Source organism: Pyrus communis, chromosome 7, assembly GCF_041283825.1.
Source record: "Pyrus communis isolate YQ-2024b chromosome 7, ASM4128382v1, whole genome shotgun sequence".
Lineage (NCBI taxonomy): Eukaryota > Viridiplantae > Streptophyta > Magnoliopsida > Rosales > Rosaceae > Pyrus > Pyrus communis.
Genome location: NC_142571.1, coordinates 30,581,134 through 30,603,397, shown reverse-complemented (window position 1 = coordinate 30,603,397; position 22,264 = coordinate 30,581,134). Strand labels below are relative to the sequence as shown.

General features: G+C 36.4%; 3 protein-coding genes and 1 pseudogene across 12 annotated transcripts; 3 read left to right on the top strand and 1 right to left on the bottom strand.

Moving 5' to 3' along the window:
* Window positions 1–3,648: 3,648 nt before the first annotated feature.
* Window positions 3,649–5,710, top strand: LOC137735449 (heavy metal-associated isoprenylated plant protein 9-like). Its single transcript, XM_068474872.2, has 5 exons — window positions 3,649–4,001; window positions 4,210–4,384; window positions 4,541–4,713; window positions 4,814–4,904; window positions 5,002–5,710. The coding sequence occupies exons 1-5, from the start codon at window positions 3,981–3,983 to the stop codon at window positions 5,493–5,495; spliced, it is 954 nt and encodes a 317-aa protein (XP_068330973.2). The 5' UTR covers window positions 3,649–3,980; the 3' UTR covers window positions 5,496–5,710.
* A 1,462-nt stretch (window positions 5,711–7,172) lies between these two features.
* On the bottom strand, window positions 7,173–9,365 carry LOC148696054 (uncharacterized; annotated as a pseudogene). Its single transcript, XR_015964610.1, has 6 exons — window positions 9,353–9,365; window positions 8,645–8,759; window positions 8,443–8,550; window positions 8,288–8,358; window positions 8,117–8,212; window positions 7,173–7,433 (listed from the first exon to the last, which is right to left on the bottom strand). The product of XR_015964610.1 is annotated as an uncharacterized LOC148696054 (transcript).
* Window positions 9,366–11,211: 1,846 nt separating this feature from the next.
* On the top strand, window positions 11,212–12,538 carry LOC137733170 (uncharacterized). Its single transcript, XM_068472330.2, has 2 exons — window positions 11,212–11,473; window positions 11,966–12,538. Exons 1-2 carry the CDS (start codon window positions 11,350–11,352, stop codon window positions 12,346–12,348), a joined length of 507 nt encoding a protein of 168 aa, XP_068328431.2. The 5' UTR covers window positions 11,212–11,349; the 3' UTR covers window positions 12,349–12,538.
* Window positions 12,539–15,346: 2,808 nt separating this feature from the next.
* LOC137733794 (uncharacterized) lies at window positions 15,347–20,466 on the top strand. Of its 9 annotated transcripts, none has more exons than XM_068472981.2 (7): window positions 15,361–15,476; window positions 15,711–15,759; window positions 16,001–16,702; window positions 16,825–18,407; window positions 18,534–18,650; window positions 18,762–18,936; window positions 19,023–20,262. In XM_068472981.2, the coding sequence occupies exons 3-7, from the start codon at window positions 16,009–16,011 to the stop codon at window positions 20,162–20,164; spliced, it is 3,711 nt and encodes a 1,236-aa protein (XP_068329082.2). In that variant the 5' UTR covers window positions 15,361–15,476; window positions 15,711–15,759; window positions 16,001–16,008; the 3' UTR covers window positions 20,165–20,262. The 9 variants fall into 9 exon arrangements, with proteins under 9 accessions (XP_088553233.1, XP_068329080.2, XP_068329082.2 ...); XM_068472983.2 differs by having other exon boundaries at window positions 15,994–16,702; window positions 19,044–20,262; XM_068472978.2 differs by having other exon boundaries at window positions 15,994–16,702.
* The last annotated feature ends 1,798 nt before the right edge of the window (window positions 20,467–22,264 follow it).

Sequence of the window (22,264 nt, the reverse complement as noted above, 5' to 3'; positions counted from 1 at the left end):
AAAAATAACATACATATCATTTTTTTTTTTTTTTTTTTTTTTTTTTTTAGATCTGAAAACTGAAAACCCTAAAATTTTAATTAAAACACAAATTTGCAATCAATTGAAGAAAAAATTGGAAGAAAAATAGGAGGAGGAGAGCAGAGCAATGAGAGAAGAAGAAGAAAAATAGGAGGAGGAGGGTAGAGCAATGAGAGAAGAAGAAGAAAATTGCAGGAGGGCGGAATAGAGAAGGAGGAGATGGAGAAGAACCTGGGAAAAATTGCAAGAAATATTGCAGGAGGGTGGAACAGAGAAGAGGAGGAGGAGAAGTTGCAGGAGGGCGAAACAGAGAAGGAGGAGGAGGAGGAGGAGGAGGAGAATCTGGGAAATATTGCAGGAAAAATTGAAAGAAATATGGCAGGAGAGCGGAACAAAGGAGGAGGAGAAGTTGCTGGAGGGCGGAACAAAGAAGGAGGAGGAGAAGTTGCAAGCGATGCGAGATGGAGAGAGCAAATGATTCAGGACGAAGGCGATGAGGACGGAGAGAGTGAGAGAGGCGTGCTTTCTACCCGACTAAACAATACCGGGGGTTTGAGCGGTATAACAAAGCGGCTATCAGCCGGATATAAAGGTGGGGCCGGACTATTTAATCCGGTGACTATTTAGTACATAAGAGCACCAAACACCTAACTTCGTATTATTAATCTTATTCGGTGTGTTATACGGTGTACCAAATAAAGCCTAATGTACACTAGGGTCTGACCTAGGGTGCAATGGGTTGGATAGAAGGCCTTTAACCACCGGGGCAATTCACCAATTATAGATTGAATGTTTAGAGCTTAACATAAAATATGAAATCCCCCCTAAATCCACCAAAATTCATATCTTTTTAATATCATTTAAATCAAATCCTGATTTATTACACCTACACTTCAATAGACGTATTTAAAATCTTAAATGAATTCTCCTAATTTTTATTGACTTCTTTATTTAAAATTCTAATCGAATATGATCAGCCAATATTTTAAACTTTTCAAAATCCTTCATAATCTCTATTAAATACACAACTATGTTTATGTGATCATTATATCAGGTTAACTTAGTACTAGAAACAACTTTCCAAAAATAATTGGGTGGTTGATTGTGATTACTTTACTAACTAAGCCAATCAATCATCTAGATTCTTCTAACCTCCCATCGATCACAACGATTGCATGCATTGGACCGCACGTTGGCCCTTTGATTAATTGGAATCTCTTAATTGATGCATAAACCTTTAGAAAGAACAAATCATTCTACACTACGTAATCTACATCTTCCAACTTTTTTTTATTAAGAAGAATGATTTTAGAGAGGTCATATACTTGAATTATATTTTGTAAATTACATAATCAATCTGGCGATTGATGGTTGAACTCATTTAAATCATTACATAAAGAATTCAATCATCAACCGTTGAGATTTACACAATGTAATTTAAAAATATGATCTTCCGAACATTTTCCTATAAAAATGGACAAAAGATAATCAAGGAGGTCAACCTAAATTCTATTTGGTCTGTCTTCTTGTTTGCTGATCAAACTTTAATTAAGGAGCTGCATGAGGACGTAGATGAAAAAGATTATGTTGTTGGTTGGTGAAATTTGTTTGTCTTGGAAAATTTTGAGTGGTTGTGAAATCATTCACCAAACTTTTTGACTTGGAAGGGGATTTCTGTTGCTGTTGCCGACTCACTCCCAAGTGTGACCATCATGGGAGAAGTAGATTTATAAAGTCACTCATATCAACTCTTTTATTATCACCGACATTTGACAAGTTGCATGGTAAATGTGACAGAGTCAGGATTTTAGTTTAGGAGGGGTCTAAAAGTCTCAATCTTAAATGCTCTCATGATCTTACAAAGACTGCTTTGCCATGTGTGAGAAACTGACTACCGTCCTTTTGGTCTGGTATAGTGTTGTCCTCATCATCCTCTTCCTTAAACCTAAACTCAAAGTCTTTTTGACTTTTTTCCTCTTTCCCTCCAATGATCCCTAGACTAGAGTTCTCCTCAAAGCTCACAAGCAATGGATTGCCACCAACCTCATATCAAGTCCAATGAAAGAAATTAAAGTAAAATGTTGGTTTGGGGCCTTGAGCCTACAAAAAGGCCTTGAAAATCATAAGCATAATACTAAACTTTTGTGCGTGAATAAAATGTCAGAATCAATGGGTCTCGGATCATCCTGGTCCCTCATAGCTCCGCCTTGGTGAAATAAGAGTAATTTTGTTTTCAGGCTTCCACGTTATATTACATGTTCACTCATGTCAAACAATCTATATTTCAATACTATACTCTCCACGTATAATATACCAAAACTATAATATATCAATTAATAACACCATATGACGATATGAGTGTTACACTCTTTATCGTGAAATAATATACCCATCACTCTCTTAGTGCAGGGAAGTGAGAACTAATTGAATATTCAGCAAAGAGAAAGAAAGAAATAAGCTTTTTGAATCACTTGAAGAAACATCAAAAGAAAGAAAAATTGACAAAGATGAAAGGGAGAGGACTAAGCTTTGTGATATGGAGGAAGCAACCCATGTGAGGTATCAACTGTAATATAGCTGGATCGTATAATTTTTGTTTTGAAATACACGAAAACTTGGAATGCAAAATTTCGCATCCCCACGCTTCATCCATCCCAACTCAGTTATGCATGATTCATGAAAATTGGAATTCTCTTTGCTTAATTTGGAGTTTTCTTCTGGTATTGAAGGTACGTACTAAATGTTTGTGAAGAGTTTAAACACTTTGATTAATTCGTTTCCTTTATCACGTAACTTTATTCTTTTTCTTCCCTACAGTTAATGGTTAAACTAATTAGGACCACCAAGAAAGTAGGTCATCATGGTCTAAAAACAGTAATAAAACATGCAGAACAGCGTATACCCAGAATAGTGTACATATATTTACTTGTTTAATTTGATCACCCCAAATAAGGCATAATCATCGAGTATTATTTGAGGTTTGGAGGTTGTCTCAAATCAGAAAGTTAAGCAATTTTGTATGTCTAGAGCATATGCTTAAGTGTCGTCGTACGTGAGAGAGTTTGTGAAGATGTAGAGTGATGTCTCTCATCGAAGAAATCTTGCATGTTCTTATTGGGAATTGAGCCATTCGCTTTTGCTAATTGGTTATTTGGTTTTATAGTAGGAACCACAACTTGCTTTAGATTATCAGTAAAATAGTACATAGATAGACAACCAAGTGGTAATGATGGATGGTTGATCATGCTCCACCTGATTACCTACAACTAAAATACTTCCAAGAAAATTATGTCATGCCATTCATTTTAATTTTTTCAACATATCACTGCGTAATTAGTTTGTGACAGAAAAAAAAATTCTCCTTGTGCGAAGTTTTCTTAGTTCTTTGAATAAGTTGCTTAAGGACCAAGGTATCCAGGTTGTCCACACAAGAATAAGATGGTTACACATGTGTGACACTTCACCACCTCGTCATGAAAAATCCACCTGTCGGTGGTGATGGAATTATTAATTATAATTTTTATTTTTCAGTTGGTTAATTATCTTTTTGTCATCTTTTTCTTTCCCTCTCCTCTATCTATTCACCCCTCTGCTGCTCTATAAATCTGCCAAATCTGCTCCACCGGTATCTCCTCTCTCTTTTTCTCCCTCATCAGCCTTGGGGATTGCAAAAAAGAATTAAAAAAAAACATTATTAAGAGCTTCTTTTTGTATAATTTGGTGGCTCTGCATGTGCTCTAGAATAACACACTGACTTTTTATCTAATAAACCAACTGCAACCGTCCATCCATTATACTCTCTCATCGCTCGTCTCTCACTCCTCTCACCTGCATATATAAATTAACACCACCTTCTCTTCTAGCCCTCTCCCCTTCTTTCTTTCTATCTTCTGCACTTTATTCTTCTGTCTAATTTTGGAGAACTCAAAGTTCATACTCATAATTGACTGAGATAACAAATGGGTGAAGAGGCTAAGCAGGTTAGTGTACTGCATTAATGTTTTCTAATTGGCTTGTTTGGGTCTGCATGCATTTGTTGTGTTAATACTGTTTGGCTTCTTTCGTGAAAGGAGTCATTCCTCATTTCTACAAATAAAATTGATATCAGTTGAAATAAGTCATCAAACACACAAAACGAAACATTTTTGCACGCATGTTAAACTGTGAAATGTAATTTTTATTGGATAGGAGCAAGCTAAGGCAGAGGAGAAAGCCGAGGTGAAAGTAGAGGAAAACAAGGACGAGAAGGCAGAGGAGGAAAAGAAGGAAGAGCCGAAGCCGCCTTCTCCTTTTGTGTTGTTTGTAGACTTGCATTGTGTGGGATGTGCAAAGAAGATTGAGAGGTCCATCATGAGAATTAGAGGTATTTCCTCTCTCACTCTCTCTCACGAAAGTAACTTACTTACGACAAAGAGGGCACTCTAACAGTATTCCACACCTATTACGCTCTATGACATCGATATTGCATGGAAGTTCTTTATGTTTATAATTGGTGTGCATTTTTGTTTTTGAAATGCAGGAGTGGAGGGGGTTGTGACAGACATGGCAAGAAATGAAGTGACCATAAAGGGAATAGTGGAGCCTCAGGCAGTTTGCAACAAAATCATGAAGAAAACCAAGAGAATAGCAAAAGTCTTGTCCCCATTACCAGCTGCTGAGGGTGAAGCTATTCCAGAAGTTGTTGCTTCACAGGTAGTCCAACCAAAACCCTTAATCAAAATTAATCAATAAATCACATTAAAGCGTAAATTTGTTTAAACACTTGACTAATAAGTAGTGGTTCTTCTTGCAGGTTAGTGGACTAGTAACTGTGGAACTCGAAGTTAACATGCACTGTGAGGCCTGCGCAGAGCAACTCAAGAGAAAGATACTGAAATTCAGAGGTATATATCCATTTTTGTCTTTATGATTTTTTGAGATAAAAGAAACTCCTTGTCCACAACTTATTGTCTGTTAAACTAATTGATAAATTAATTGCAGGAGTTCAAAGTGCTGTAACTGATCATAGTAGCGGGAAGGTGATGGTGACAGGGACCATGGACGGGGATAAGCTAGTAGAATATGTGTATAGACGAACCAAGAAGCAAGCCCGAATAGTCCCACAACCCGAGCACGAACCCGAGAAGAAGGAGGAACCAGCTGCAGAAGAAGCAAAACCCGAAGAGAAGAAAGAAGAAAATGCAGAGAAAAAAGAAGAGGAAAAACCGGCAGAAGGGGAGGCAAAGAAAGAAGAGGGCGGAGCTGAAGGCGGAGAAAGTAGTAATAAGGAGGGGGAGAAAGGTGGTGAGGAGAACAAAGAAGAGGAGAAGAAGGTGGAAGAGATGATGAGTGGCAGTTACGTAAATAGTGGAATGGATGAGGAACATATGAAAAGAACGATGCAGTACTATTACCAACCTCTTTACGTTATTGAGAGAATCCCACCTCCTCAGCTGTTCAGTGATGAGAATCCCAATGCATGTTGCATTTCATGACCAACTTGATCATGGTCAATAATCCTTCTATATTCCATAATAACAGTGCATTAAAATGTTGTTATGTTACCTAATTAATTACGTAATGTAAAAGTTGTTTTACATATAGTAATTAGTAAGTACCACCACTCGTGACCAGAATTTTAGACAAGTTTTGAGTTTGGTGGATGGTGGTTGGTGTCAAAAGTAATATTACTATATATGTTTCATCCAAATTGATCCATAAAATATATATAAGCTAATCATTCTATATTATATACAAGATTAATACATTGTTCCATATTATATTGTGTAAGACATTGTCCCTTGCTAATATATATGGATTCTAAAGGATATTGGAACAACCAAAGCAATGAACAAGAATTATATAAGTGTATATTTCGAAGAGGGTTTTACAAGATTCAAGGGATTGGTGTCGAGCTATGAAGAAACGAACTGCAAAATATAACATGGATGGGATTAGAGAAACTCTCTATGACAAAGACATGTCGACTTGCAAAATCCTATTTGAGAGGGGTAATCTCCAAAACCCCATCACATGTTTTTGTAATGCTGACGAAGAGTTTTTCTAATTCCCTTCATATTATATTTTATGGTCCATCAAAACCCTATCACTTTCATCAAAACTAGAGACATGTACATTTCAAGGAATGCATTTATTATTCACATGGATTATTAGTTTTTTTTTTTTCTTTTTTGAAGACAACCGGTGATAAATCACAATTATTCACTTTTTTGAACCGAACAAACTAATGAAAAAGTTTACTTTGCCTGTGGCCATATGGATAATTGGTTAAAAGGATACAAATTTGATTGGGGCTGTCGAGATTTCCTAAGATAAAATAGAGGTGTGGGTTTCACATGGTGGAAACAAGGTCACCAGGGCATCACATCGAAAGAGGAGTCATGAGTGGGACCCACAATCAAAGACTAACGTGGAAGAGATGGTGATGGCATCGCACCTGTCTATTTGTCGTTTTATCGCATTCACAGAACAAGGCACGCCCCCGCCATGGCCAATGCATGTCATTTGCTTCTCAAAAGTGGAAGACAATGTGAGGTCGATCGGGTAACCAAAAGGCCAAAAAGGAGAAGAAGTTTTTGGAACTCAAAGTAGTCATTCTCCTCTCTCTGAGAAATATTGTACTCGCACTACTACAAATTTTTACATACATGACACATTTTATGGGTCATGTTAAAAGTTTAATGACGCAAGGGTTTAGCGTCATCTTTGTGAGTGTCATTAAAGATATTTTTTATGACGTTGAAAGAATGTCATATATTACTTTTAAGGACGCCTAACATGCGTCATTGAATTAAGAACTTGTGTCATCTATTACCATTTAAGACATGAAACAAGTGTCATAAACATAGGAATGAGTGTCATGGTATACTAATCATGACACACACACAGTGTCATGCATAGCTTTTAGAGACACATAACAAGCGTCATTGAATTAAAAAAGCGTGTCATCTATTTCAATTTGAGATGCAGAATATATGTCATAAATAGAGGAATGAGCGTCATGGTATAGTAAACATGACATATGTATAGCGTCATGTACTATAGCACTGCAGCGTCATTGAATATTACCCATGACACACAAAGCGTGTCATAAATGATTCAATACATGTCCTAAAATATGTATGATGGCATATATAAGAAGACTTACATAATTCATCCAAGAAGCAAGATATTTACCTCAAATTAAACAATATTGCTTCATAAATTTGTAATTCATGCACTACCAAAGTATTACAAGAGACAATATAATGTGTAGAGTTTCCTACTAAACTAAAACTAGTTCACTTAATTTAAATTTCACAAACTAGCTAATCTAGTGTTTCATCTATTGGGATGAAGTCATCAACATACTCAGCCCACTCTATTCTTAATACATCAATTTCCTGTTGAGTGTATGTAGCTTTTTCTTTGAACTGCAACAAATCACAACCAAAAGAGAACATGTCACGACAAAAACTATTTTCAATCATTTAACTAATAAGGATGTGGTCAATTAGCATCAACTAGCCCAGAAAGAACAAGGGTTCTCTACTCGTATTTTTCGTACTTTAAAGGCCTCATCTTGATGGTAAATAACACCAAGCTCAAACACAACATGGCTTAACAAAATCATATCTGAACCTATTTATTTATCACATTCAAACGTATACTAAAGATAGATTAGCATTACAATTTTATTGAAGACAAAAAATAAATCAAGAATTAGAATCTGAATCCAGACAAGGAAAACAAAAACAAACCCATTGATTACTTGAATCAACTCAATACACGAATACCCATGATGGTTTTGATGAGCTAAAATCCAATTGGGCATCTTTTGGAAGATTCAAAAGTTCCAATTTCTATTGTAATTAACTTTAATTAAACACTACAAATCACGCTAACAACAATCCATCTCATCATCAATAATGTGAACATTCAAGTAATTTAGTATAGTTATGCCAATTTCCTTCATGAGTTACCAATGATTTGAGTAAAAAGCATCGTTAGTTGTAAATTAATTTGCCTGAACTATAAATTACATACAAAGAACTAATACTAATAAGATAGTAGCGAATACACCCGCTTAAGTGCTCTTTGTAATAGTAGTACTAACCTTGGTAATAATTGAGCAGTTCGGATCATCAATGATTTCCTTCATGTATTTCATCACATAATATCCACATTCTACAATTCCTTCTTGCAAAGGGCACTGCATATACAAATAACAAAGTATAAAATGTAAGTTAGTCAGATTAATTTAAAGTCAAAACACAATGTTCCTCACCTTTACTACTTTCCAATTGATATTTTTTTCAACCCTTTATTCCCTTTTGAGCTTTAAACATCTTCAGTGATCTGCACATAGAGGATAAGAACACATGAATATATTCAAATCTTGAAATGCATGAAATAAGGACAAACATATATCCAAATACTTACAGTTCAACAATGTCCTTCATTCCAGGATCTATCTGTATCCAATTAAGTGAGTCCATATAATACACTAATTCCTCGTAGGGGTCAATAATATCCAACAACCAATGAAACCTACAAAACATAAATAATTGCATTCTTTATTACACAATGGTCAACTACTAATTTGTTAGGAACAAAAAATTTCAAAACACATAGTACTAATAACCCTTTGTTATACGGAGCAAAAATTAATTGTCCTTTTTTGCAGTTCTGTAATCTAAGAGCTAGTGCATTTGATCTTTGTTCCTTTCTGCCGGCCTTTTGAGGGATTCTGCCAGGATCTACAAATCCAAACAATCCATCAAGATTGTTCTTCTATCCATAGACATCCAAGATTTATCCATTCTAAAACAGTTATATTGATTGATATTAGAATAAAACATATAACGAGATTGCATGAGGGCACAATATATAAACTGTTGCAGGCTAAAGATAAAAAACAGAGGCAGAGCTTATGAGGAGTTTTATCAAACATGTGGTGTGCTATAAACACCAACTCCCACAAGAACACACAATCTAAAGATTTTTTTTTTTTTTTTTATAAAAAGGATAAAAGTAATAGTTAATATAATTCAGAATTGGTATTAAGGGGATCACAAAGTTATAAAAAAAATAAATAAATAAATAAAAAATAAAATAAAAAATAAAAAAATAAAAATAAAATAAAAAAAAACAATGATCAATCTCGTTATCCAACATAGCAAATGACAAGGCTAAACTACAATTTGTACAACAACTACTTTAGCAAATGTCAAGGCTAGCTAAACTAAAATCTGTCCAGCCACATAGCTCGGACTAATCAATACAACTTCACAAAAGAGATTAATATAGAAATTATTTTCTAGAAAACCCATAACCATTCCAACAAACTTACCATACACAATTAGGTTTTGAGTGAAATTTGGGGAAAACAATCAATCTGGTTGATGAAGACTGTGGGCGTCCCAGAGAGAGAGAAATAGAGGGAGAGATAGAAAGACAGTGAGTACTCGCGATGAAGATGAAGATTGTGGGCGTCCGAGAGAGAGAGAAATAGAGGGAGAGATAGAAAGACAGTGAGTCTTCCGTCTTGAGGAGAAAGAGAGCGTTGATATTTCATTCTCTATCTGGGAGTTGGCTGGGAGTGGGTTGGGTAGTGGAGTGAATGAGTCGTGAGGGCTTAGGAAGTTTTGAGGAATTCACGCGACGCTCTTCTTTTTTATAAATCCTTCCCGTTGGTTTTTTTTAGTTGCGTCATCAATTTATTTTAATAACGTTTTTAATAAAAAAATGTCATTAAAAAATTTAGTAAGTGTCATGAAAGCTCTATTTTGTAGTAGTGTCGACTAATAAGAGGACTTATTTAATATCTAGTTCTGTAAGAACATAGAGAACTTTAATGACATCCGTGTTCAATTTATGTAGCAGGGAATTCAATTGCAATGCAAAACATAACAATCCCAAACAAATTAGGATTTGCAATTTTCTTCCTATAAGATTTTTCTATACATATTTGGATCAGTATAGCCCATCTAAATTACATAGACTCGGAGAAGCCAAACTTGTTATATAATAAAGCACGTTAAGAAAACAATAGTTAAAAAACGTAGTGTTAGAAGTCAAAAGCTAAAGCCTGAAGGGTGATTAAAGCATCAACGAAGATTAAAACTTTTAAACTTTAAAAGCTACTTTTTTAACACGAAATAAGGCATACATTAACTTAACTTCTTGATTATTTTCAATTAAACAAAGTAGAAAATCACTTTTATTGTGGGACTAACCTATCTACTCTAGTCTGTATATGCATGGTCCATCCAGTGTTTTTGAATATTGGTACCTTCTAGACTTACAGAAATTTGAGGGATATTTCTAGAGGATTTAAATTAGAGAATCGTTTATAGTCCGGTGACAGTGGTATTTAAGATGATGGGTAGAAGTAGGGGATTCAGCTTTCGAAACTTTTAATTTGTAACAAAAAAGAATTAGAATATCATTTATTGTTTTAAATAATTTTAATTAGCATGAACATCAATTTTCAAGTTAGGGTTCATCTGTTTTGGTACGATCAAGAAATTAAAAAAGAACTTGCATGCATGTGCATGGCGGCATAACCAATGAGAGCGCAAAAGGATGAGATGATGCCGAGAGTACGTAATGCGCGGGCACATATGTATATAAAATAAATCGAGAGGAATTACATGATCGAGAGATATATTATTAAAGTTAATTAGGATTACGTTAGTTAAAGTTGTTGTAAGTTCCAAAGTCTGAAAGCCAAACTTAGTTGATAAGGAAAACAAGCCACATGGGAGTCGTAATCTGAAACTATATATATACAACTGATCGACGAGCAGATATGCATGCATGAAGGGGAGAATACATATATACACTGCACTTTTTTTATGTCCAACGATGTAAAGCCATGTAAAGCCAGCGCTGCTGACACATCCTTCCACTCATCTCACACTCATAATCCACATCCTTCCAATATCCAAACCAAGATTTATCCAATCAAAGTATCTTTAATAAACTTTAATGAGGAATAATTATTGCTTAATAATCTTTATATTATCAAATGAACTGGTCAATCGGCAGCCGTGCATGGTAAAGCTTAAACAGAAACATGATTAAGAAAACACAGTACTCTATCAGCCTAGCTATACCTTTTCTTTTTTAAAGATATCTTGGAATACTTAGCTGAGTCGACCTCCTACAGTGTCTAGTAACTTAACCCTACATAAAGCCTTGCAAATGTGATACATAGATTAATGGAGATAAGGGAAACATCTCAAATGACCAAGTAAGAATAACAGCAATCTCTGATTCTCTTGCATGCATTCGTATATATATCTCTTGAATCTTATATAGTTAAATTAGGGTTTGGATTTGAATATGGCCGATATGCAAATCGTTCCCGCCTGCAAAAACGTAGAGGCGCAGTATGTGGAGATGATGGTTCCTCTCTATTCTCATGGATGTGAGAAGAAAATAGAGAAGACCCTCTCCCATCTCAAAGGTAAACTACATATCTCTATATGTATATATTAGGATATATTACTAAGCGCCATCATTATCAATATTTTTCTTATGTATTTTTAGTTGAAAATCATAGCACAAAGAAACCAAAAATATTAATATTTTCTAACCTTTTCTTCAACCGAACAATGCAACATTGCAAGGTGGTCAGTCTCCTTAAATTTCATGTTCTAATTTGTTGTTTTGTGTGTGCCCGCCCTCTAGGTCATGAGTGAGACATTATATATAGTAGCAGTCGTTTCCTTCGTTTCTAGGTCATGATGTTTGTTTAGTTTGACTAGGCCTGATATCCTTGGTCCTTCACAAAATTGCAGCCTGCAATTAGACAACTCTTGTGGGCCTGTGGCTATACATTAGGGTTTTCTTTAATTTTACTGGCTGGGTTAGTCCAGTAGGGGAATTAAGCAGCAATAAAATGTGAACTAAACCCTAATTAATGTTGTCTTGTAACATTATTTATATGTACTTGCAGGGATATACTCAGTGAAGGTGGATTATAACGAACAAAAGGTGACGGTATGGGGAATATGCAACAAATATGATGTGCTTGCAACAGTAAGGAGCAAGAGAAAACACTCATGTTTTTGGAACTCTGAAGACAACATTGCCTTAGAAGATCAATCAGCAGAACCACCGTCAGTGACAACACCACCACCTTGCTCTCCCCCTCCTCCCATTACTACTCTTTCAAGTTTTAAATACACAAAGCCTTCTTTGGCTCTGATTAAGGTTCGATCTTTGAGTTGGAAAGCATGGACTCCATGGAAAAAAGTCTTCAATAGGTCCTATTCATTACCCTCAAGGCTGAAGCTCAACGTGAATGGATTATTTGTAACGATCGATAAGAAAATGTAAAAGAAGAGATTGTTTGCTGCTTTCCTCTTGTTGCAATTTGTATTAGATAACTAATGAGTACTTTAATTGAGTGCAAATTTAATCATCTGTCAATATATTATGACTTATGTAATAGCTTACAATAAGAAGACTGAGTGAGACATATATGTAAAAATTTCACCGTAGTAGTTCGTAAACATGATTTTCTCCATGATCGACATCCTTTCACTTTCGTGGTCAAAAGAAAATGGGTACTGGCCTTATCTATCCCCTCTTTACTCTTCATCTATATTCAAAATTATTTGGCAGAATTTGACAAATTTCTTCCTTGTTATCTCTTTGGTAGGGTTCAGCATGATGATCATGTGCCCATATACTGTTACCAATTTACTGCAATTCAAAATTGTAATACTAACTAAATAACATGACATATATATATACACACACACACACACAAATGCACAAAAATCACAAATGTTAAGTCAGATACATGTGGAAAAGAGAATTGGATTCTATCCGGATTCAAATTGTCGAGATTCTAAGAATCCTTACATTTTAGTCATTCATTATATATTGTACAATTAGAAATCATTTAATTATTTTTATTTAAAATTAAATACAAATAATACCTAACGAAAATTAATCGTAAGATATACGATGAATGACTATAACATAAAAATCTCTAAAATTCCCACAAATCGATCAGGGAGGATCCTCTTCCGTGGGAAAGCAACATAAAGCAGACCACATGGCGTTTTTCCATGCTTATTTGACGCGAATTGTCATATGGGTAGTACACAAAGGCCTTTCTAACTTTTAAGCCACTGCACGCCCATCCTTCCAAAACCCTCCACTGGGTTCTTGCCACATCAGCCAACAAAATGCGTTGAGGTGATAACGGTACAAGCAAAAGTCTTAAAACCAGGCGAACAAAACGTGATGAATACCACTTTAATCATTACATTTTACGCGTAAGCTGACCAGATATTTGATCACGGTGTGCGTAAATTGGGTGAAAAAGTCTCTCCATATGGTAATTTTGATCCATAATCCACGTTATGCCTAACTTGATACGAAGAATAACTAGAAGATACCAGAAAGTTCAAAAAACCCAACCAGAAATAGAATGTAATCTGTATGGATTTATTGCATTTTTTGCCGTCACCCTGGTATCCATTATCTTTAAAATCAAATCTGGCCAAATAAAGTCCGCCCGTTACAACAACTAAAAGGTATATATAAGTCACCAACAATCTACGACTTTGAAACAGAGAATTGAAGATCGTAATTTCTTACGCTACCTCTCTCTCTCTCTCTCTCATAGTCGCGCTCTCGCTCTCTTAAAAGGAGGCTCTACAATTTGTGTGGGGTGAGAAAATTAATTATAAAAGAAGGGATGATAAGGGTAGGCATTGTTGCAGAGCTGCTAGGGTTATACGCGGCAGCGCTTGCGAGGATGACGGAGCAGCTTGTACCGGCAAGGCAGCGCAGTGCCAGTTTTCATGGTCTCGTGAATAATCTTCGTCTAGCTTCGCGGCCGGCCTCCACTCACGACGCTGCTTCTTCCTTCTATCTATATTTTTAAGCTAGTGTACGTCACTGATGGATACACACTCAAGCCTCATGAGATGGATTGGGCGGCTTTCTTTCTCTAATTGGTTGCTTAATTTGCAAGTCTTTCATTGATATCTTTTTCTTTGGTTACTTTATCTCTGTATTCATTTCTTGATGCTGCAGTATACTTTCATGAAAACGGTGTATATGAAATCTTTGTTTTCTGCAGTAATCTTTATTAGTTTAATTTATCTCATTATTAGTCATACATGCATATGTAATCTTGGATCATATATTATACAAATTTATACTGCAGGCAGCAGGTTTTTGTTAATTAATTAGTCTCTTTTTCATTTTTTAGTACAAAATAATGCTGCGATTTCGAGAGACTTCAGAAATATTGTTTAACTAATTACCTAATCTAAGAAATGGGGTTATTAGTATTCTATTGATCGCAGATCAAGCCTCAAGCTGAGTCAATGGAGTATAGCCCGTTATCAGTAAATTTAAAAAACCTGAAAAATGCTTTGAGACAAATATTGGTTCAATTATAATAAAATTGGTTTAATTTATCAGACCCTCTTTAATTTGGTCCATTTGCAACTCCCTTGCTCTCATAAGTATGGACCAAACCTTGTCGAGTTTTGCGATGAAGCTCGTGATCATAAATTACTCTAGAACTCTACAACTTTCGTATCAAACTGGATAAGACTGGATAAGTATAAAATTGGTGCAAAACTCAAATACAAAGAGTCATGTTTTTGAAAGAGTATTTTGACCAAGTACGCAGTCACACTTTTCCCTTATTTACAAGCGTTTAAACTAGGGTCTCATGCATTAATATTTGTAATAATGAAGATTGTTATTGGATCTAACTAATTCACGTATTATAATATGAGTGAATCATAAATTTAAAGTATATAAAAAAATGAAAGAAAAATACATGTGTTATAATATAATACAAATTGATTTGTCGACAAACAATATTACGATCTCCATTAAAGACTTCAATTTTAAGACCTAGATTCATACATACAAGTCCATATTCTTCCGTTTCTTACTCACAATTTACAAATGTAAAAGTTGAACATTGTACTTTGTTTATACAACAATACTAAGAGTAGAAGAATCGAACTTAAGACGTCAAATGCAAATGATTAATGTTGAATCTTCAGTTAGACTCGAGAAAAATAATGGAATGAAATATTTTTGTTCATGCTCACTCCTCATTATTATCATTAGAATAGTTTAAATTTTGATTTTCGTGTCTTTAATTAATTAAACCAAACTAATATAACGGAAAGAGGTTTAGCATCACCAATTCACCCTACCTTAAGGAGGTGATAGAAAATGCACTAAGATGAAAAACAAGTTCAAAGGGGAAGAAAAACGAACTGTCAAAAAGTAGGTGGAGGTAAATCATTTATGCGAAATGAGAGGGGCTTCTTTGTAGATAAGCGAAAATCAAAGGCCAAAACCAATCAGAGTGACTTTTACCCGAAATTCTCTTTCCTGGTTTCTCTTAGACGGTGAAGACCCGGAGGACACTCTGCCACCAGTCTCTCTCTCTCACCCCCTCACTCGTCACTCTTCTGGTATGAATTTCTCTCCGATTACTGCGAAATCTCTGATTTCTTGAATTATTTCCAGATTGGTTTTTGATTCTGCTGTTTTTGCCATATTCTGTAATCTGGGTTTTCTTATTGATGTAGTTGTAGGATATAGTTAAGCAAGACGACTATATATATCTCTCTCTATCTTCTAGGGAATGCTGCTTGTTTACAAATTTTACGGCTTTTGTGCTTTTATTTCCTCCTTGTTTTACCCAGTTAATTGGGCGATTGCTGAAAAGGGATGCTCTGACCGTCGTAATATATTGTAAGCAGCATCACCAATTCTTTCATTTTTTGCACGATTCTCAAAGATGATAATAATTTAATTGTGAATTGATTATCTTTATGCTGTTTGATACATGGGTTCTTCATAAAGTTTTGATTTTTGTAGTGAATGTTCATGTTTTTGGAAATTTTAGCTCTGATTGTTATTTCAAATGGCTTTGAGATGATTTAAATTTTAGTGGGTCTTGATCTATTTACTTAATTTGTGTGTTAGAACCAAGGTCTAAGAATGGCGGGATTTGTGCCTTATGGAAATGGAGGATTTTATCCATATTCTTCATCATCGTATTCAAGCTTATCGGCTTTAGCTCCACCTTTTACTGTCGATCGGTCTGTGCCGAAACCCATGTCTAGCCCACTTGATGTGATTGAGACACCTTATGTTGCCCCCATGAATTCTTCTTTGCACAGTTGGCTTCCTTCTCACCCAACCACTACGGGGTCTAATTTCTTTGTCAATCCATCCCCAGATTTCAATTCAATTCCTTCATCAAATGTGTATGGATATGCAGGCCTGCAGACTGTTGAACCATCCATTACAAACTTGCCTCCTTTGAACACTATTACCACCGCTTCATCCAGTGTGTTTAAGTATGATCAATCCTTCGATCCTGCTGCAACTAGTTTTGTTGAGGCAAAACCTTATTATCCCTCTTATCTATCCTCAACAATTCCGAGTGTTCCCCCCATGGTGGTTCCTAATCAACCTAGTCATGATTGGCTGTCAACTACTCATTTCGCTCCCTTGGATAGCACCTCTCACAAGGATTATGGTCAAAACCCTTCTGATCCAAAATATACTACTCAGTGGGGTGGCTTGCGGGAGTGGGAGCAGGGTAAACAGGGAGACTTTAGTGGAAATTTCTGCTCAAAGAAGACTGATGTTTCCAGCTCATCACTGTACAAGAATTACATGAAACAAGGTATGTCTCCCCCAAGTTATGTGCCTATGGAATTTTTCCAGTGCAACTACTTTTTTTTTTTTTCACTCTCTTTGTTATGCAACCCTACTCTATTTCCCCCTAACTATCTGTGTAATGTGCAGACCCCTCTTGTGAAGAAGCATCACATAGCATCAATATTCTGGGTTGGGAAAAGCATGGTGGATCTGTAAGTGCAGAGCACTCAGGTGATAAATCCTTTGTGGCGAAAAATTCCAAATTCATCCCTGCTGACTTTTCAAAATCTGTCACGGGGTCATTTTCAGCAGTTCCAGAAGCCCATCCTAAGGCATCATCCTCACAGTTTGTCACAAACACCACAAACTGTAAAACACCGTACAGTGTGTTCTCTGAGCAACGACGGAATGATGCTAGTATGGATGATATTTCGTCCACTTCAAAGTCTTCCTCAGCCTTTGCCACTAGAATACCAGTTACTGGCCCTAAATCTTCAGAACCAGAGATAGGTCTGTTCAAAAGGTTGAATTTCAGAAGTGGTGCAGCTGAGACAGATCGTGGTCATTATTATCCCTCTAGTGTACAAGAGTCTCGTCTGCCACAAGTTTCTGAAGGCAACGGTCATTTCAGTTCAAGCCAACTTGACAGTCTACTTGGAATAAATGATAGCTTCTTCACAGAAAGAAATGAAGAGCTGTCAAATAATAGAAGTCTCAACAAGAATCCCTGGGATCATGTGTTTAAAGCGAAATCTGGACTTGAAAATCCTCATTTTAGTCCTGGTGGTTTTAATGTGGCACTTAATACAAATGAAACCGTCACTTCTTTTCCAATTTCATCTGACAATGTAGATCCTAATAATCCTGCTGTGGACTCGCCTTGCTGGAAAGGAGTTCCTGGTAGTCGTTTTTCTTCATTGGAATCCTCTGAAGGAGTTCCAGAACAGATAAAGAAACTAGAGGACTGCAATGGTTTGCATTTTCCAATGCCACTGATGTTTCCACTAAATGCTGCGGAAAATGTTTCCTCCCAAAAGCCTGTCAAGAACACAGTTGAATACCATGATCTTGGGTGGCTGGAAAATGGTCTGACCCTTCCTTTGAAGAGATATTCAGTTGAAAACTCAGCTTTTGGAGAACATAAATTAGATGATGCGATGAAGACCACATATGACTCAGAAGCAAGCCATGATAGAGGACCTCAAAGTTACAGGGATGTCCTCCATAAATCAGGGAATGGGGACAATTCCTTTGGTCTCTTTGGCCATTCTCACACCATGGAACAAGGTCATGGTGGAGAAGTTGGATTAGCAACAGAAATAAAGAAAACAACATTGAGTTGTGGTCCAGATGTTAAACTGAATGTCAGTGACACCATGGAATATGGTTCACCACATGTGCCTTCTCATGCTGAAGAAAATATATTGTGTTCATCTGTACAGGATGCACCTACTAAGCTTTCCAAATCTGATGGGGAGGATTCTATGCTAAAAGTGGATGCACATATGCTGGTTGATACAATGAATAGCTTGTCAGAATTGCTGCTTAGTAATTGTTCATATGGCTGGGTTCAATTGAAGAAAAATGATATTGAGGCCATAAAAGCTGTGATCAATAACCTGCATATCTGCATATTAAAGAACGGTGAGAATTTGTCGCCGACACAGGAAATGCTATCGTTCCAGCAAAACACTGCTCAGTGTAATGGAGAGTTCACAGAGCATAATAAGGTATGCTGCTTAAGTTTTTGGAATCTTATTTCAGACTTAATTTTTCAAATGAATAGCGGGCGCTTCACCATGCAGTTACTACCTCATACTCTAGTAATGTTTTGCTTGGCTGAATAATTTCTTCAGGTTGTGAGTACAGACAGGGGCCCGTTGGCATCCGCCTCTAACATTCAGGATGAAGTTATTGGTTCTGTCTTTGGGAAAAGTGACAAAAACATGGCAAAAGAAGATAAAATGACTCAGGTACCCCTATCCCTAGTATCATAATGTAAAATGTCAAGTTTTATTTCTTCCCGTTGGGGGATGAGGAAGTACAAAAAGTTATTTATTTTGCCATGGACCTCGGTTTTGTAGGCTATAAAGAAGATTCTTAGTGAAAATTTTCATGCTGAGGAAACAGACCCTCAAGCCCTCTTGTACAAGAATCTATGGCTCGAGGCTGAAGCTGTATTATGTTCCATTAATTATAAAGCTCGTTTTAATCGTGTAAAGATAGAAATGGAAAACTGTGAGGCAGAGAAATCCAAAGGTTAATACTCTTACATTGCTGCTGTAGTTTTGTAACCTATAAATGATAAACTTTGACCTTATCTTTATTTTATGATTGTGTTTCAGACGACTTTATATATAATGCAGATATGATGCAGCAATCAGTGTCGGAGGTTTCCCCTGATTCAAACCCAGTCAATCCATTGACGTCTGATGCTCAGGAATTTCCAACTTCAAATCTCCAGGATTTGCCTGTATTAAGCCTGGAAGATGATGTATTGGCCAGATTTCGCATCTTAAGGGACCTTGTTGAGAACACAAATTTGATTGGTGCTGCCAATGGGGGTGAATCCAGCTCCAAGGTTTCTGAACCGAACAAGTTTGATAATATTCCTCCTGAAGTAGATGGTAGCTCATCATCACATGGTATTTCCATTCAGGATTCTCCTACATCAGATACAGTTGGGATGACAGATGATTACAACGAAGCTTCTGTTATGGCCAGATTTCGTATCATAAGAGACCGGGTTGAGAAATCAAAATTCATTAGTTTTTCCAATATGGAGGAATCATCCAGCTCCAATGTGTGCCTTCAACCCAAGACAGACATAATTGCACCCAACGCAAGTGATGTCTCGGCACCTGAGTTCAGTTTCCAGGATTCTTCCATTTCTATCAACACCAGCCAATCAAACGCTTTCGAGGCTTCTGTTCTGTCCAGACTTAATATCCTCAAATCCCGGATTGAAAACTACGCTGACTTGCATACTGAAGGGCAACTTCTTCCAAAACCCAAGATATCTGCAGTTGCACCTAACACGAGTGATAGCTTACTGCCCGAGTTCAAAATCCAGGATTCTCCTTGTTCTAGCACAACCGGCCAGTCAAACAACTGTGAGGCTTCTGTTATGCCGAGGCTTCAGATCCTTAAATCCCGGATTGACAACTCCTACATGCATTCAGAAGAGCAGCAACTGCTGGAAACTGATGGTCTTGGATATGCTGGTAAGAGAAACCCCTGGCCGTTTATAAGCAAGAGATCAGAGGGTGGAAGTTCAGAACTGAAAGAGCAACCTATTTTTCAGAGTCATGAAGCTGACAGTAGTGAAGGTAATATGGTTGATGCTGAGGAGTTCGATCTGTTCGTGGATGGTCCACCGACAGATAATCGGAACTGTCCTGGGAATCTGCTTCCGGCGGGTTGGCACGATAGCTCTTCCTCGGATTGGGAACATGTCTTGAAGGAGGAGATTTGGGGGCAGAACTGATGAACCTGATGCTGGAAAGAAAACATCCCTTCCTGGATGGTGGATGATTCCTCGTTCTTCTTTGCGTGTGTCCAAATTAAAAACTTAAAAAAATAAAATAATAATAATAATAATAATAATAAATAGGGTTGAAAAAAGAGGTAAATGACTCTGGATATAATATTTTTGTACAAAGTTCTTGAACTTAATTTGAATTGTTCGGAACGAGTGTGTTCTAGAATTATGTAATTACGATCGAGTCTCCTAGTCTAGAGTTATGTAATTACGATCGAGTCTTCTAATCTATTTATATTGTGTGGGAAGATGCGTGCATGCTTGCATTTCATCAAGAAAATTCAAATATTAATTTTACATTTCATTCTGTGTGCCAGAAATAATGTCATTATTCAGGCAAAGGGGCACTTAAAAAAGAATTCCCTCCACTTGTACAATAGTACATAGCGGCGGAGTCAGAAATTTACAACGACAGGGTCATAAAATAGAAAGCTTCCAAAAATTAACCATACTTATACTTATAATTGCTAATTTATAATTTTTTTTCTGCAAAATTTCATTCCAAATCAATCAATACAAAAATTCTAAAAAAATTTCAGGATGAAAAAAAACAGATATGATTGGGATTCGTGATACAACCATGTGAGATGGGGTGCCTGATCGAGCTGAACATTGGAAGCTTTGAATTAAGTGATATGAAGTCTAGGTGTAGAAGACATTTGTGTGTTTGGTAAGTCTTCAACTTATTTGAGAATTAGCGTGCTAAATTTTTTAAGTGAAATAGAACACAAACAACGCAAATTTGGTTTGTGTCAACTTAAATAATAGGGGTGAGATATCCACACACCCCATTTTACTTCTTACACACCTTTTTAATTTTCATCCGTTGGATCGGATGACTTGAAGAAGATCAACAGACAAAAATTATCAAGGGGTGTGTGAGAAGTAAAACAAGGTGTGTGGATAGCATACCCCAAATCATATTGATTAAAGGTCTCCTTATTTCATTTGTCTTAGCTACTATAAAGGTCAAACGAAATTTCGAAGGGGGATTTTATATATTACTGGGGTCAGCAGCAGCCAGTGACTCTACATTGGCTCTGCAATTGATAACATATGACGTATCATCTTGTGTTATGGGCACACTGAAAAATCTCACTCTAAAAGATAAGCACTCCTTGACTTATAGTGCAGATGGTTAGTGTTAACAACAATTTTCTTATGATTTTGCCCTGGAAAGTAATTTCTACACTGTTTTTAACCTTCGACATTCTCCATCTTGTTTTCATCTAGTTATTAAATCGAATAAATTTAAAAATAATTAAGAGACGCGATTAGGAGAATAAGTGCAGAAGTTGTTTGTCATTACATGTTTAATGTGTAGGAAGTTGGATCCTCACGGATCTTAGTGTCCAAAGCCTAAGAATCAAGAAATCTGAACACTTGGTTTGTGTGAGGACCGTCAGCCGATTGAGTTAAAGAGGACTGTCAGATTCAGTTTGAATGGTGAGGATTGCCTTTGAGCTTTGAATGAGTCTCTATCCTATCCAATGTCTATCCAATCTAAATTGTGGAATAGAAGATCGGACGTGGGTGTATGGATAGGCAGATTGTCCTATTCACGGCCAACCCAACCATACCGAGTCTACAATGTGCCAAATTTTGAAAGAGTATCCACCTTGGATCCACTCTTACACTACTACAAAAGGACCTAATAGTGTCAGTTGTTGCGTCGGTTTAATATTATATAGTGGCGAAAAAGAGATTTGCGACACTCATTGAAGATGACGTCGTATTTACTGTCGCTTATAAGCGTCGTAAAATTTCTATGTCGCTTTTAAACCGACGTAAAAATTTAGTGTCGCTTATAACCGACATATATTTTAATATTTTAAGTACTGGCGTCGCTTTAAATAAAATAGTGTCGCTTTTAAGCGACATAAACTATGGGTGTCGCTTCTAGGCGACACTAATTCTTTGTTTTTAATATTTTAAATCCTGCGTCGGTTTTGAGCGACATATATTTTGAAAACCAGTGTCGGTTGTAAGCGACACATTGATGGTCTTTATATGATCTCCCCCGTGTTTTCTTTTTCTTCTCTTGCA